The 15,545-nt window shown below is 35.8% G+C and overlaps 1 protein-coding gene and 2 pseudogenes across 1 annotated transcript; all 3 read left to right on the forward strand.

Moving 5' to 3' along the window:
• The first annotated feature begins 818 nt into the window (after window positions 1-818).
• On the forward strand, window positions 819-4,441 carry LOC111641565 (annotated as a pseudogene).
• Window positions 4,442-5,882: 1,441 nt separating this feature from the next.
• On the forward strand, window positions 5,883-8,537 carry LOC111641566 (piggyBac transposable element-derived protein 4-like). The gene is made up of 2 exons (XM_023387744.1): window positions 5,883-6,751; window positions 7,688-8,537. Exons 1-2 carry the CDS (start codon window positions 6,059-6,061, stop codon window positions 7,823-7,825), a joined length of 831 nt encoding a protein of 276 aa, XP_023243512.1. The 5' UTR covers window positions 5,883-6,058; the 3' UTR covers window positions 7,826-8,537.
• A 1,383-nt stretch (window positions 8,538-9,920) lies between these two features.
• Window positions 9,921-11,695, forward strand: LOC111641560 (annotated as a pseudogene).
• The last annotated feature ends 3,850 nt before the right edge of the window (window positions 11,696-15,545 follow it).

The following is a 15,545-nucleotide window of genomic DNA, read 5'->3' on the forward strand; positions in this document are numbered from 1 at the left end:
TATTTATAAACATATTTAATTATTTATTGATTTATTTATTCATTTATGTGTGTATTGTTATATATTGTTTTGTTATTGATTTTGTTATTTATCAGTTTATTTATTTATATTAAACATTCTAGATTATATATATTTATTTATACCATTTGCCATGGCGCAGCTTGGCCTGTGTCGCCCTTGCACCAATAAACTAACTAACTAACTAACGAACTATGGCAGCTGGAGGGTTTTCCCTCTCAGAGGCTCCAAGGCTACGACTAAGACAGCCATTATTGTCAGGAACCCCAGTCTCAATGACCAATTTATGCCGCACTTAACCACTCCTTATGCTACAACTTGTGTTATTCACAGCAATAATAACAACACCTTCATTACTTCCATCTACTGCTTCCATTTTGATGACATAAAATATATGTCGGAGGACTTAGATATGATCAACAGGACCATCGCAGATAGGCCGTGGTTAATTTGTGGGGACACGAATGCCAAGTCCTTCCTATGGCACAACCGCATAGAGGACCGTAGGAAGTATAGTATGCAGGAGTTTGTGGCTGCCCTGTACCTTACTTCCTGCAATACCAGTGCCCTACCCACCTATCACTCTTCCAGGGGTGACAGCTGGGTCGATGTAACTCTGGCAAACATCCACATGGCCCCATCCATCTCCCTCTGCACCACTTGCATCGAGCCCAGTGCAAGTGACCATCGTTATATTAAAGTTAACATCCAAATGGACATGGCTGTTTCTTACCACCATACTAACTGGCTTATCTACCAGAATCTCATACGGGATAACTGGAATGTCAACGTTGCCATAACCAGCATGAATGAAGAAATAGATGACTGCATCCACAATCTCAACAATCTGTTGACAAATTGCTACCATCTTGCCAGCATGAAAAGCACTAAATCAAACACCAATGCCCCTTGGTGGGACTCCAACCTATTCAACCACCGCAGAGAAGTCAGACGGCTGCGTAAGATTTACCAACACCACCAAAACTGCCACGATAGGACTCTACACAAAAATAACTACACCAGGTAGTTCAATGAATATAAAACTCTTATCAATAAGAAGCAGCATCAAACGTGAAGACAGTTCTGCGGCAAATTTAATAAACCATGGTGCGTTTTTCCTGTCATAGGCAAAGTCCTTGACAGGATGGTCATCACAAGGGTACTCACGTGTTTAAGAAGAAGGGGAGTCCTGAGCAACCACCAACATGGTTTCACGCCAGGGAAATCTACTACTACGGCCCTCACAAATGTTGTTGACTACATCCGGAATGCAAAAGCTACGGGTAGGCACACGCTGATGGTCTCTATCAACTTCCACGGTGCCTTTGATAACTGGTCATTCTTCAACAACTTCAGGCACACAACTGCCCTAGGAACCTCTACAATCTTATCAAAAGTTTCATTCACGATAGAAGAGCTGGCTTCTTCTTGAATAACTACAGCTACAGTCATCATGTCACCAAGGGTTGTCCGCAGGGCTCTGTTGCGGGGCCCGGCTTATGGACCATCGTGCACATTGACCTGCTTACTACTATAAACAAAACAACTGGCAACCACCTCCTGCAGGGCTATGCCGACGACAGCATTCTCCTAGTGTCTGATAAGAACTGTAACAACTTATCTATCCTGGCTAATGACCTTCTCACTAAAATCTCAGGCTGGTGCTCCTGCACTAACCTTTCTATCAACCATGCGAAATGCTCTTACATTATCTTCTCAAAGAGCACTCCACTGCAACGCAGCCCTCGGATTGAAATCAATGACATTTGCATTCCATGTGTCAAGGACTTCAAGTATCTCGGCGTTGTTCTAGAACAGCAGCTACAGTGGACTAATCACATTGACATAGTTGTGGCCAAAGCAACAAAGACTTCCAACGCCCTGATCAGCATCGCAAGGAACACCTGGGGCATTGGTTACAGAGCAGCTAAACTCATCTATTTTGGGGCCATTGAGCCTATACGCCACTCCCGTCTGGGCTGAGGCTACCACCAAGACCTACATACAGAAAAAGCTCCTCAAGGCCCAAAGGGTTGCTGCCCTATGCATCTGTAGAGCCTATCAGACAGCTCCGACCTCAGCTCTTCTTGTTATAGCGGGCGTGATTCCAGTTCACATTAAGGCCAGGATGGCCTCCAGGTTGTGGAAGATTAACTCGTAGATGACCGGGGTAACGACCAGTCGTTCCCCCCTTCAATGAAAATGACCAGGGTAACGATTCATGTGTACTTTGGTAAAAATAATTTTTTATGAAATCTATCGACAACAGATGTCAGCACTTGACGGCATCGTATAGCTAACGCTATGTTTCACATGTTTGTGGCCAGGGGGTGTTTTGTTGACCTATATAACCTTTGTTTGGAATTTTCAAAGTTCACTCTTGCTCTGTTGCTTGAAGACTTCTGTTGTGTGTGTTGCAGGTAAGCTGCCATTTTGTCTCTTTGTTCATTTTATTCTTTGTTCATCTTATTCTTTCGTTATTCTATATAGTTTTCTATATAAAATAATTTCCTATGTAAGATATATAAGGTATAGATTTTATAATTTTAGTTATAAATTTCAATTTTATATCGAATCATATATATAAAATAAGTTATTTGTTATCGTTCTATTTCATATTTTCGATTCATTTATCGTAATTTTATTTTAGTTTTAGGTTTATATTGTAACATATCGTTACATATAGTTTATTTTTTTTATTAGATTTATCAACTTTTACAAAAATTTATCTCAACTATAACTATGGCATCAACATCAAAGATTTAAAAAGTTTCAGATGACTCCGATGTTATAGATTATATGGAGTTCTCAGACACTATTTCAGAGTCTGACTCTGATCCTGATTTTAGTGCATTTGAAGGATCAGATGATTCTGATGAGGATATTTCCCCTCCAAGCGCCTCTAATCAAACGCAATCGGTAAATGATGACGATGATGAGGACTATCAGGAGGTTCTATCTCCGGAGCAATCTTCTTCACTTCCTTTCTCTTTCCTAGAGCTTGCTGGCCCTAAGCATATGCCACCGCCAGATTCACCTCCGATTGCATATTTCAATCTTTTTGTTACAATGACTTTGCTCCATCTGATCGTAACGGAATCAAACCGTTACGCACAACAAGTCATAAATGGCATGGGGAATAACGTACCGCCTGCTCTGAAGAACTGGACCAAAATTTCGGTTTTAGAAATAAAGGGGTTCCTAGCATGTATATTGAACATGGGATTAATCAAAAAGCCTACAATAGCATCCTACTGGTCCACTTCTTCCTCCCAAACCACTCCATGGTTTGGTAAAATGTTTCCAAGAACCCGCTTTTATCACTTGTTACGTTTTTTCCATTTTGTCGATAACACTAAGTTATCCAAGCCAGGGGAACAAGGATACAATCCTTGTGCAAAGTTTCAACCCCTGCTTGATCATGCTAACAGAGTGTTCCGACATCACTACACGCCACACCAGCAAATTTGTGTGGATGAGAGCCTTGTAGGTACAAAAAATAAAACCTCGCTCCTGCAGTACCTTCCAAAAAAACATCATCATCAGTGGGGCATAAAATTTTGGATGCTGTGAGACTCAGTCTCTAATTACTGCTTGAGTTTTTTCACTTATAGAGGGGCCAGGACTCAGCAGGAAAAGGACATCAATTCTAAATTTGGTCTAGGATACAGCGTCGTACCTCAAAAAAGGCTATCATCTTTTTGTAGATAATTTCTTCATGTCGGTTCCTCTTGTTCGACATCTATATACAATGGGTACCTACATAACTGGCACTGTTCGATGAAATCGAAAATACCTGCCCGCCCCACTAAAATCGTCGAAGTTTTCCGTGGGCCAAACATCTTATTTTAGATCCGGGCCGTTGTTAGCCTGTGGATTCAGAGAAAAAGCATCTCAAAAAGTTCCGGTCTTGCTACTATCCAGCCATGCGAGGGCGCGTGCAAAAGAAATTGTTAAGCGTAATGTAACTAAGTCAAAGCCAGAAATAATATTAGAATACAATAAATTTATGGGTGGGGTCGATACGTCAGATATGATGTTATATGCGTACTTGGATGAGAGAAAGACCGTGAAATACTGGAAGAAAGTTGGGTTCAACATCATAGGCAGGATGGTGTTGAACTCATATATATTATACAAAGAAAATTTTGGAGGCCCAGGAAAGCTAAAACCCAGGTACGCCTTTTACGTATCAATAATAGAGATCTTGGAGGCGGAATGGATGGCGACCAAACAACAACCTGAAGATCCTCATCCTCTAGGACCAAGAGATTTGCGAAAATTGCCAGCAAAAAAAGAATCTAGATGCTGTGTTTGCACTAGTTTAGGCCTAAAAAGAAGATCGAGAACAATATGTACGCACTGTTTGAAAGGATTACATCCTGAATGTTTTCCAAAACATCATTGCTGATAGGATAAGTATGTGATATAATTCTGATCACAAATTTAACATCATATTTATTTGAATTATCATTTTGCAGTAAATTCAATAAATAAATACTTTCTTACAGATTTAGTGCTTGCAGCATCATAGATGCATTTTTTCTACTTTTTTATTTTTTATTATTTTTGCAATTACTAGTAAGGTATGTAATCGAGTTTCACATTAAATTTATATGTATTAGCATTTTGCAGCATATTCAATAAATAAATACTCTCTTACAGATTTGTACCTGCCAGCATCACAGATGCATTTTTGTCTACATTTTTGCATTTTTTATATGTATTTTATATCTACTCATATTAATTTTTTTTGTGAAATTTCAACGCATATATTATAATTATTATACTTATGTATATATATTTTAATTTTTACTTATGTTAAATAAAAAATAAATTTTACTATATTATAGTGAAAATTTGCTTAAAGTTAATACGTTTGTTTTTTATTAATGTGTGATAACTTGAAAACGAAAATACGTACATGCATAAAACTTACATATAATTGTAATAAACAATATTCTACATCTACATCGTTCTGGCCCATTGCCAATACAAACAAAGTAACTGGAAAATGTGAATTTTGACAAAAAGTAACGAATTTTAAACTTTGGACGTCAGTTATGATCAAAAAAAAATTTTTTTTCTCCTAAATTTTTAAAATAAAATTTATTGAAAAATGTTGTGTTTAAAAATAAACATACTGATATAGATATATAATTTTTTTCATATGAATATAACGATAACTTGATTTTTGGTAAATTTTTTAAATTTTATGACCTCTTTGACCTATATTGACGTTGGTCATTTTACAACCTACCTGTAAACACGTGGGCGGGGCAATCCGGTCATCTAAAGGTTAACCTACTTAAAACCGGGGTACCGATCTGTCGCACCCCCTATCGTTTACGAAAATCACTAGGGTAACGATTTGTGTGCACTTTAGTAAAAATAATTTTTTATAAAATCTGTTGACAACAGATGCCAGCACTTTACGGGAACGTATAGTTTACTCTATACTTCACATATTTGTGTCCAGGTGGTGTCATGTTGACCTATATAACCTTTGTTATGAATTTTCAAAGTTCACTTTTGCTTAGTTGCACGAAGTTTACTGTTGTGTGTGTTACAGGTAAGGTTCCATATTTGTTCTTTGTTCATTTTATATAATTATTTATTTATTTTTATATATAGTTTTATATATAAAATGAAGTAATACACTTTTTTAGATATATACAGTATACTTTTTATAATTCAACTTATAAATTTTGATTTTATATCAAATCATATTTATAATAAATTATTCGTAATTGTTTCGTTTTATATTTTCGATTTATTTGTCGTAATTTTATTTATAATAGTTTTAGTTATATATATTGTAACATTTCATTACATATAGTTTTTTTTTTTTTTTATTAGATTTTTCGATTTTTATGAATATTTATTGATCAATAATGGCATCTACATCAAAAGCTCAGAAAATGATGGATGAATCTGACCTTATGGACTACATAAAAAATTTTTCAGATATTATATCTGAGTCAGACTCCGACTTTGATGTCAGCATGTACGAAAGTTCAGATGATGATGTGATGACGATATGATTTCTCCAAGCCTCTCTAATAATCATATGCAATCTAGAAGTGATGACGATGATGAGGACTATCAGGAGGTTATATCTCCGGAGCAATCTTCTTCACTTCCTTTTTCTTTCCTAGATCTTGCTGGCCCTAAGCACATGCCACCGCCAGATTCACCTCCGATTGCGTATTTCAATTTTTTTATTACAATGACTTTGCTCCATCTGGTCGTAACGGAATCAAACCATTACGCACAACAAGTCATAAATGGCATGGGGAATAACGTACCGCCTGCTCTGAAGAACTGGACCAAAATTTCGGTTTTAGAAATAAAGGGGTTCCTAGCATGTATATTGAACATGGGATTAATCAAAAAGCCTACAATAGCATCCTACTGGTCCACTTCTTCCTCCCAAACCACTCCATGGTTTGGTAAAATGTTTCCAAGAACCCGCTTTTATCACTTGTTACGTTTTTTCCATTTTGTCGATAACACTAAGTTATCCAAGCCAGGGGAACAAGGATACAATCCTTGTGCAAAGTTTCAACCCCTGCTTGATCATGCTAACAGAGTGTTCCGACATCACTACACGCCACACCAGCAAATTTGTGTGGATGAGAGCCTTGTAGATACAAAAAATAAAACCTCGCTCCTGCAGTACCTTCCAAAAAAACATCATCATCAGTGGGGCATAAAATTTTGGATGCTGTGTGACTCGGTCTCTAATTACTGCTTGAGTTTTTTCACTTATAGAGAGGCCAGGACTCAGCAGGAAAAGGACATCAATTCTAAATTTGGTCTAGGATACAGCGTCGTAAATAAACTGCTTGAGACGGGGTCGTACCTCAAAAAAAGGCTATCATCTTTTTGTAGATAATTTCTTCATGTCGGTTCCTCTTGTTTGACATTTATATACAATGGGTACCTACATAACTGGCACTGTTCGGCGAAATAGAAAATATCTGCCCGCCCCACTAAAATTGTCGAAGTTTTCTGTGGGCCAAACATCCTATTTTAGATCTGGGCTGTTGCTAGCCTGTGGATACAGAGAGAAAGCATCTCAAAAAGTTCCAGTCTTGCTACTATCCAGCCACGCAAGGGCGCGTGCAAAAGAAATTGTTAGGTGCAATGTAACTAAGTCAAAGCCAGAAATAATATTAGAATATAATAAATTTAGGGGTGGGGTCAATACGTCAGATATGATGTTATATGCGTACTTGGATAACAGAAAGACTGTGAAATACTGGAAGAAAGTTAGGTTCAACATCATAGGCAGAATGGTGTTGAACTCATATCTATTATACAAAGAAAATTTTGGAAGCCCAGAAAAGCTAAAATCGAGGTACGCCTTTTATATATCAATAATAGAGAGCTTGGAGGCGGAATGGATGGCTACAAAACAACAACCTCAAGATCCTCTATGACCGAGAGATTTACGTAAATTACCTGCCAAAAAAGAATCCAGATGCTGTGTTTGCACTAGTTTAGGTCTAAAAAGAAGATCAAGAACAGTTTGCACTCACTGTTTGAAAGGATTACATCCTGAATGTTTTCCAAAACATCATTGCTGATAGGATAAGTACAGTCGACCCCCCTATAAGATCGTTGATTTTTCCGTTTTATCTGAATTACATGTTGTACGAGTCANGACTCAGTCTCTAATTACTGCTTGAGTTTTTTCACTTATAGAGGGGCCAGGACTCAGCAGGAAAAGGACATCAATTCTAAATTTGGTCTAGGATACAGCGTCGTACCTCAAAAAAGGCTATCATCTTTTTGTAGATAATTTCTTCATGTCGGTTCCTCTTGTTCGACATCTATATACAATGGGTACCTACATAACTGGCACTGTTCGATGAAATCGAAAATACCTGCCCGCCCCACTAAAATCGTCGAAGTTTTCCGTGGGCCAAACATCTTATTTTAGATCCGGGCCGTTGTTAGCCTGTGGATTCAGAGAAAAAGCATCTCAAAAAGTTCCAGTCTTGCTACTATCCAGCCATGCGAGGGCGCGTGCAAAAGAAATTGTTAAGCGTAATGTAACTAAGTCAAAGCCAGAAATAATATTAGAATACAATAAATTTATGGGTGGGGTCGATACGTCAGATATGATGTTATATGCGTACTTGGATGAGAGAAAGACCGTGAAATACTGGAAGAAAGTTGGGTTCAACATCATAGGCAGGATGGTGTTGAACTCATATATATTATACAAAGAAAATTTTGGAGGCCCAGGAAAGCTAAAACCCAGGTACGCCTTTTACGTATCAATAATAGAGATCTTGGAGGCGGAATGGATGGCGACCAAACAACAACCTGAAGATCCTCATCCTCTAGGACCAAGAGATTTGCGAAAATTGCCAGCAAAAAAAGAATCTAGATGCTGTGTTTGCACTAGTTTAGGCCTAAAAAGAAGATCGAGAACAATATGTACGCACTGTTTGAAAGGATTACATCCTGAATGTTTTCCAAAACATCATTGCTGATAGGATAAGTATGTGATATAATTCTGATCACAAATTTAACATCATATTTATTTGAATTATCATTTTGCAGTAAATTCAATAAATAAATACTTTCTTACAGATTTAGTGCTTGCAGCATCATAGATGCATTTTTTCTACTTTTTTATTTTTTATTATTTTTGCAATTACTAGTAAGGTATGTAATCGAGTTTCACATTAAATTTATATGTATTAGCATTTTGCAGCATATTCAATAAATAAATACTCTCTTACAGATTTGTACCTGCCAGCATCACAGATGCATTTTTGTCTACATTTTTGCATTTTTTATATGTATTTTATATCTACTCATATTAATTTTTTTTGTGAAATTTCAACGCATATATTATAATTATTATACTTATGTATATATATTTTAATTTTTACTTATGTTAAATAAAAAATAAATTTTACTATATTATAGTGAAAATTTGCTTAAAGTTAATACGTTTGTTTTTTATTAATGTGTGATAACTTGAAAACGAAAATACGTACATGCATAAAACTTACATATAATTGTAATAAACAATATTCTACATCTACATCGTTCTGGCCCATTGCCAATACAAACAAAGTAACTGGAAAATGTGAATTTTGACAAAAAGTAACGAATTTTAAACTTTGGACGTCAGTTATGATCAAAAAAAAATTTTTTTTCTCCTAAATTTTTAAAATAAAATTTATTGAAAAATGTTGTGTTTAAAAATAAACATACTGATATAGATATATAATTTTTTTCATATGAATATAACGATAACTTGATTTTTGGTAAATTTTTTAAATTTTATGACCTCTTTGACCTATATTGACGTTGGTCATTTTACAACCTACCTGTAAACACGTGGGCGGGGCAATCCGGTCATCTAAAGGTTAACCTACTTAAAACCGGGGTACCGATCTGTCGCACCCCCTATCGTTTACGAAAATCACTAGGGTAACGATTTGTGTGCACTTTAGTAAAAATAATTTTTTATAAAATCTGTTGACAACAGATGCCAGCACTTTACGGGAACGTATAGTTTACTCTATACTTCACATATTTGTGTCCAGGTGGTGTCATGTTGACCTATATAACCTTTGTTATGAATTTTCAAAGTTCACTTTTGCTTAGTTGCACGAAGTTTACTGTTGTGTGTGTTACAGGTAAGGTTCCATATTTGTTCTTTGTTCATTTTATATAATTATTTATTTATTTTTATATATAGTTTTATATATAAAATGAAGTAATACACTTTTTTAGATATATACAGTATACTTTTTATAATTCAACTTATAAATTTTGATTTTATATCAAATCATATTTATAATAAATTATTCGTAATTGTTTCGTTTTATATTTTCGATTTATTTGTCGTAATTTTATTTATAATAGTTTTAGTTATATATTGTAACATTTCATTACATATAGTTTTTTTTTTTTTTTATTAGATTTTTCGATTTTTATGAATATTTATTGATCAATAATGGCATCTACATCAAAAGCTCAGAAAATGATGGATGAATCTGACCTTATGGACTACATAAAAAATTTTTCAGATATTATATCTGAGTCAGACTCCGACTTTGATGTCAGCATGTACGAAAGTTCAGATGATGATGTGATGACGATATGATTTCTCCAAGCCTCTCTAATAATCATATGCAATCTAGAAGTGATGACGATGATGAGGACTATCAGGAGGTTATATCTCCGGAGCAATCTTCTTCACTTCCTTTTTCTTTCCTAGATCTTGCTGGCCCTAAGCACATGCCACCGCCAGATTCACCTCCGATTGCGTATTTCAATTTTTTTATTACAATGACTTTGCTCCATCTGGTCGTAACGGAATCAAACCATTACGCACAACAAGTCATAAATGGCATGGGGAATAACGTACCGCCTGCTCTGAAGAACTGGACCAAAATTTCGGTTTTAGAAATAAAGGGGTTCCTAGCATGTATATTGAACATGGGATTAATCAAAAAGCCTACAATAGCATCCTACTGGTCCACTTCTTCCTCCCAAACCACTCCATGGTTTGGTAAAATGTTTCCAAGAACCCGCTTTTATCACTTGTTACGTTTTTTCCATTTTGTCGATAACACTAAGTTATCCAAGCCAGGGGAACAAGGATACAATCCTTGTGCAAAGTTTCAACCCCTGCTTGATCATGCTAACAGAGTGTTCCGACATCACTACACGCCACACCAGCAAATTTGTGTGGATGAGAGCCTTGTAGGTACAAAAAATAAAACCTCGCTCCTGCAGTACCTTCCAAAAAAACATCATCATCAGTGGGGCATAAAATTTTGGATGCTGTGAGACTCAGTCTCTAATTACTGCTTGAGTTTTTTCACTTATAGAGGGGCCAGGACTCAGCAGGAAAAGGACATCAATTCTAAATTTGGTCTAGGATACAGCGTCGTACCTCAAAAAAGGCTATCATCTTTTTGTAGATAATTTCTTCATGTCGGTTCCTCTTGTTCGACATCTATATACAATGGGTACCTACATAACTGGCACTGTTCGATGAAATCGAAAATACCTGCCCGCCCCACTAAAATCGTCGAAGTTTTCCGTGGGCCAAACATCTTATTTTAGATCCGGGCCGTTGTTAGCCTGTGGATTCAGAGAAAAAGCATCTCAAAAAGTTCCGGTCTTGCTACTATCCAGCCATGCGAGGGCGCGTGCAAAAGAAATTGTTAAGCGTAATGTAACTAAGTCAAAGCCAGAAATAATATTAGAATACAATAAATTTATGGGTGGGGTCGATACGTCAGATATGATGTTATATGCGTACTTGGATGAGAGAAAGACCGTGAAATACTGGAAGAAAGTTGGGTTCAACATCATAGGCAGGATGGTGTTGAACTCATATATATTATACAAAGAAAATTTTGGAGGCCCAGGAAAGCTAAAACCCAGGTACGCCTTTTACGTATCAATAATAGAGATCTTGGAGGCGGAATGGATGGCGACCAAACAACAACCTGAAGATCCTCATCCTCTAGGACCAAGAGATTTGCGAAAATTGCCAGCAAAAAAAGAATCTAGATGCTGTGTTTGCACTAGTTTAGGCCTAAAAAGAAGATCGAGAACAATATGTACGCACTGTTTGAAAGGATTACATCCTGAATGTTTTCCAAAACATCATTGCTGATAGGATAAGTATGTGATATAATTCTGATCACAAATTTAACATCATATTTATTTGAATTATCATTTTGCAGTAAATTCAATAAATAAATACTTTCTTACAGATTTAGTGCTTGCAGCATCATAGATGCATTTTTTCTACTTTTTTATTTTTTATTATTTTTGCAATTACTAGTAAGGTATGTAATCGAGTTTCACATTAAATTTATATGTATTAGCATTTTGCAGCATATTCAATAAATAAATACTCTCTTACAGATTTGTACCTGCCAGCATCACAGATGCATTTTTGTCTACTTTTTCTACATTTTTTATATCTATTTTATATCTATTAATATTGAATTTTTTGTAAAATATCAACGCATGTATTCTAATTATTATATTTATGTAAAAATATTTTAATTTTTGCTTATGTTAACAAAAATAAAGCTTACTATATTATAGTGAAAATTTGCTTAAAATTAATACGTTTGTTTTTTATTAATGTGTGATAACTTGAAAACGAAAATACGTACATGCATAAAACTTATATATAATTGTAGGAAACAATATTCTACATCATTCTGGCCCAGTTCCAATAAAAACGAAGTAACTGGAAAATGTGAATTTTGAACTTTGGATGTCAGTTATGATAAAAAAAATTTTTTTCTCCTAAATATTTAAAATAAAATTTATTGAAAAATGTTGTATTTAAAAATAAACATACTGATAGAGATGTATAATTTTTTTCATATGAATATAACGATAACTTGATTTTTGGTGAATTTTTAAAATTTTATGACCTCTTTGACCAATATTGACCTTGGAAGTTTTACAACCTACCTGTAAACACGTGGGCGTGGCAAACGGTCGTGTAAAGGCTAAAATACTTTTATCATCTCTGATTTGCACTTCTGATATAGTTCGGAAACGATTCACGGCCGATATGCATTATGTAGGGTGTAACCTACAAGAATATCCAATGAAGTAGAACACACTGTGGCTTTTAACAAATCATGTTCAAGAAAATTTCCAATGTTTTATTGGATGATAACAAACCAATACACTTCACGTCTTGTCTCTGAACTTGCAGGACTTAATCAGTAAATAAAGGTGCGATATTGCGAAAATGGGAGGGGAAATCAAATTCAAAAGTAAAAAGTGATGAGGAGAGAAATATAGATATGGAAACAAGTAAGGAATATCACCTTTGCAGTTGAACTCGTTTACTTAGGAAAATAAATTGGAATAATTATGTGGTTTGACATTCATAAAGATTAAAAATCGTGTGTTCCTCAAGTCTACTCAGAAAGCAGTTGATGGTGATAACGCACTGTATCGGCTCAGTGCAAATAGATTGACTGTGTGTGAGACGAATGCGCAGCTCAGGAAGTCGCTCATCTTTGACGTCAGAGCGTGCTACCTGTCATCAATGACGCTCCAGGTGGACTGTTACAATTTCGCGCAATAGGAGCACGAAAATCGATCAGAAGGACATGTTATAGCACTGTATGTCGATAATACTAATTGCTTATCGCTTTTTTAATGCTCAGCATCGGCTGTTTTTATTTTAAAATCGTAAATGTGCTTTCAACTGATCAGGAATTATGATTAAATCTGTTGATGTCATACTTTTTTCTTTCTTTGTTTTATTTACATTTATTTCTCTGTAATTAAAGACGATACAGCTCTAAAATAAACAGATCAGGTCTCACTTGCCACCAGATTATCTCAACTTTTACCCATTGTCATCGGTTCCTTTGTAATCGGTGAAGAATAGATTGTGTTTATTGTTTTCGCGGTAATGTGAGTAGAGCAGGAGATCTCACTTAATAAACCGCCAAGTGTTTTATTACAGTTTAAACAACTGTTCTCCACTTGTTATTCTTAGTAACTAGAAACGTCTGTCAAGGTCAGTTAAAGTTTATTACTTTCACAACAGGGTGTCAAGTGAGCTGCACCCACCCCCACCGTTAATGACAACAATGTGCTAAGTGTCTCATTACTGTGTAAACAAAAACTCCCTTCCCTAACCATTTGTTAATAGAGTCATAAAAGAATTAAACGTTATAACAGTTATTATAAGTTTTATTTTATATTTAACTGCATGCATTGCTGGCTGGTTGGTTGGTTGGTATTGGTTTTTTGGCACAAGAGCCATATAGGCTAAGCTGTGCCATAACAAATGGTAAATAATTATAAACATCACAAATAACAAACATATGACAAAAATAAATGAATAAAAAAATAAACAGCAGCAACAAGAACAAAAAACAAATACAGTTGACCCCCCTATAACGTAGCAAAAAATTGCGGCAGTATTCATATAAAGGGCTCGTAAAACGTTGTCGCCGACTCGTGTCGCGACAAAATTGGTCGAATCTGGACCAATAGTGGATGAGCAGTCGAACTACTTTCAGCCATCCAGCGCCATGCTACAGAAAGTTTAGGCAGGTAAATTGAGTTTGCTATTGTCTGTACAGTATTATACACAGTGCGGCAATTAAATTCCGGGACTGAAACTATATCTCAGCAACCAGTAGCAACATCTGTTTAAATTTTATGTCATATGAAGTTTGAACACATGTCACTACTAACCTAAAACTTTTATTTAAATCGGTTGACATTTATCTTTGTTTTTGATACTTTGTTTATCAGTTTATTTTGTTACATGTCGGCAAACAATAATGGAACGACATGCTGTTATTAAATTTCACGCTAAACTTGGCACAAGTGCCACAGAAACATTCAAAATGATGCAGAAAGTGTATGGAAGTGAGTGTTTATCACGGTCAAAAACTTTTGAGTGGCACAAGCGAATTTTGGAAGGCAGACAATCACTGGAGGACGACAAACATGTGGGAAAGCATATAACAATTCAAACAGCAGATTCGATTCAAAAAGTGCAAGAATTTGTATCCAACGATCGCAATGCAACACTGAGAATGATGGAACAGACATTAAACATTAACAAAGAGACAATACGACAAATTCTTAAAGAAGATTTGGGCAAAACAAAGGTCTGTGCTAAATTTGTTCCGCACACACTAACCCAAGACCTAAAATTGACGAGACTGGAACATTCCAGAGAGATTGTACGAGCAGCAAATAACAGCTCAACCTTCCTCAAATCAATTGTTACTAGTGACGAAACCTGGTGTTTTCAATATGACCCACAAACAAAACGTCAAAGTGCCAAATGAAAGTCAAAATCATCACCTCAAGCCAAGGAAACACAAAAAGTTCTATCAAAAATCAAGACAATGTTCATTGCTTACTTTGATAGCAAAAGCATCATCCACCGTGAGTTCATCCCACAGGGTCAAACAGTTACTGCTGCTTTCTACTTGGGAGTTTTACAACGATTAATGGGAAGAATTCATCGAATTCAACCAGAATATCGCAATTCTGATTACTGGTGTTTGTTACACGATAATGCACCGAGTCACACATCGTTGATTGTTCGTCAATTTTTGGCACGAAATCAAGTCTGTGTGTTGAATCATTCACTGTACAGTCGACCCCCCTATAACGTACGTTCCTATAACGACAATTCCTATAACGTAGCGAAAAAATTGTAGAAACTTTCGTATAATGTACCTCCTATAACGTCGTTTTGCGACAAGATTGATAGAGTCTGGACCAATAGTGGATGAGCAGCCAAACTACTTACCTCCGACCCTGCGCCATGCTACGGAGCGGCTAAATTGAGTTTGCTATCGTCTGTTTAGTATTATATATAAATTATATATAAATTAGGTACTGTACATATAATTATATATTAACTTAATTTATTGTAACTTTATTATAATTATATATATGCTTTCTGCCGCCTGGCAACACGCTACGGAGATTTTAGGCTAGTAAGTTGAGTTTATTATCGTCTG

Source organism: Centruroides sculpturatus, unplaced genomic scaffold (assembly GCF_000671375.1).
Source record: "Centruroides sculpturatus isolate CEXI.00-Female unplaced genomic scaffold, Cexi_2.0 scaffold1576, whole genome shotgun sequence".
In the NCBI taxonomy this organism is placed as follows: Eukaryota; Metazoa; Arthropoda; class Arachnida; order Scorpiones; family Buthidae; genus Centruroides; species Centruroides sculpturatus.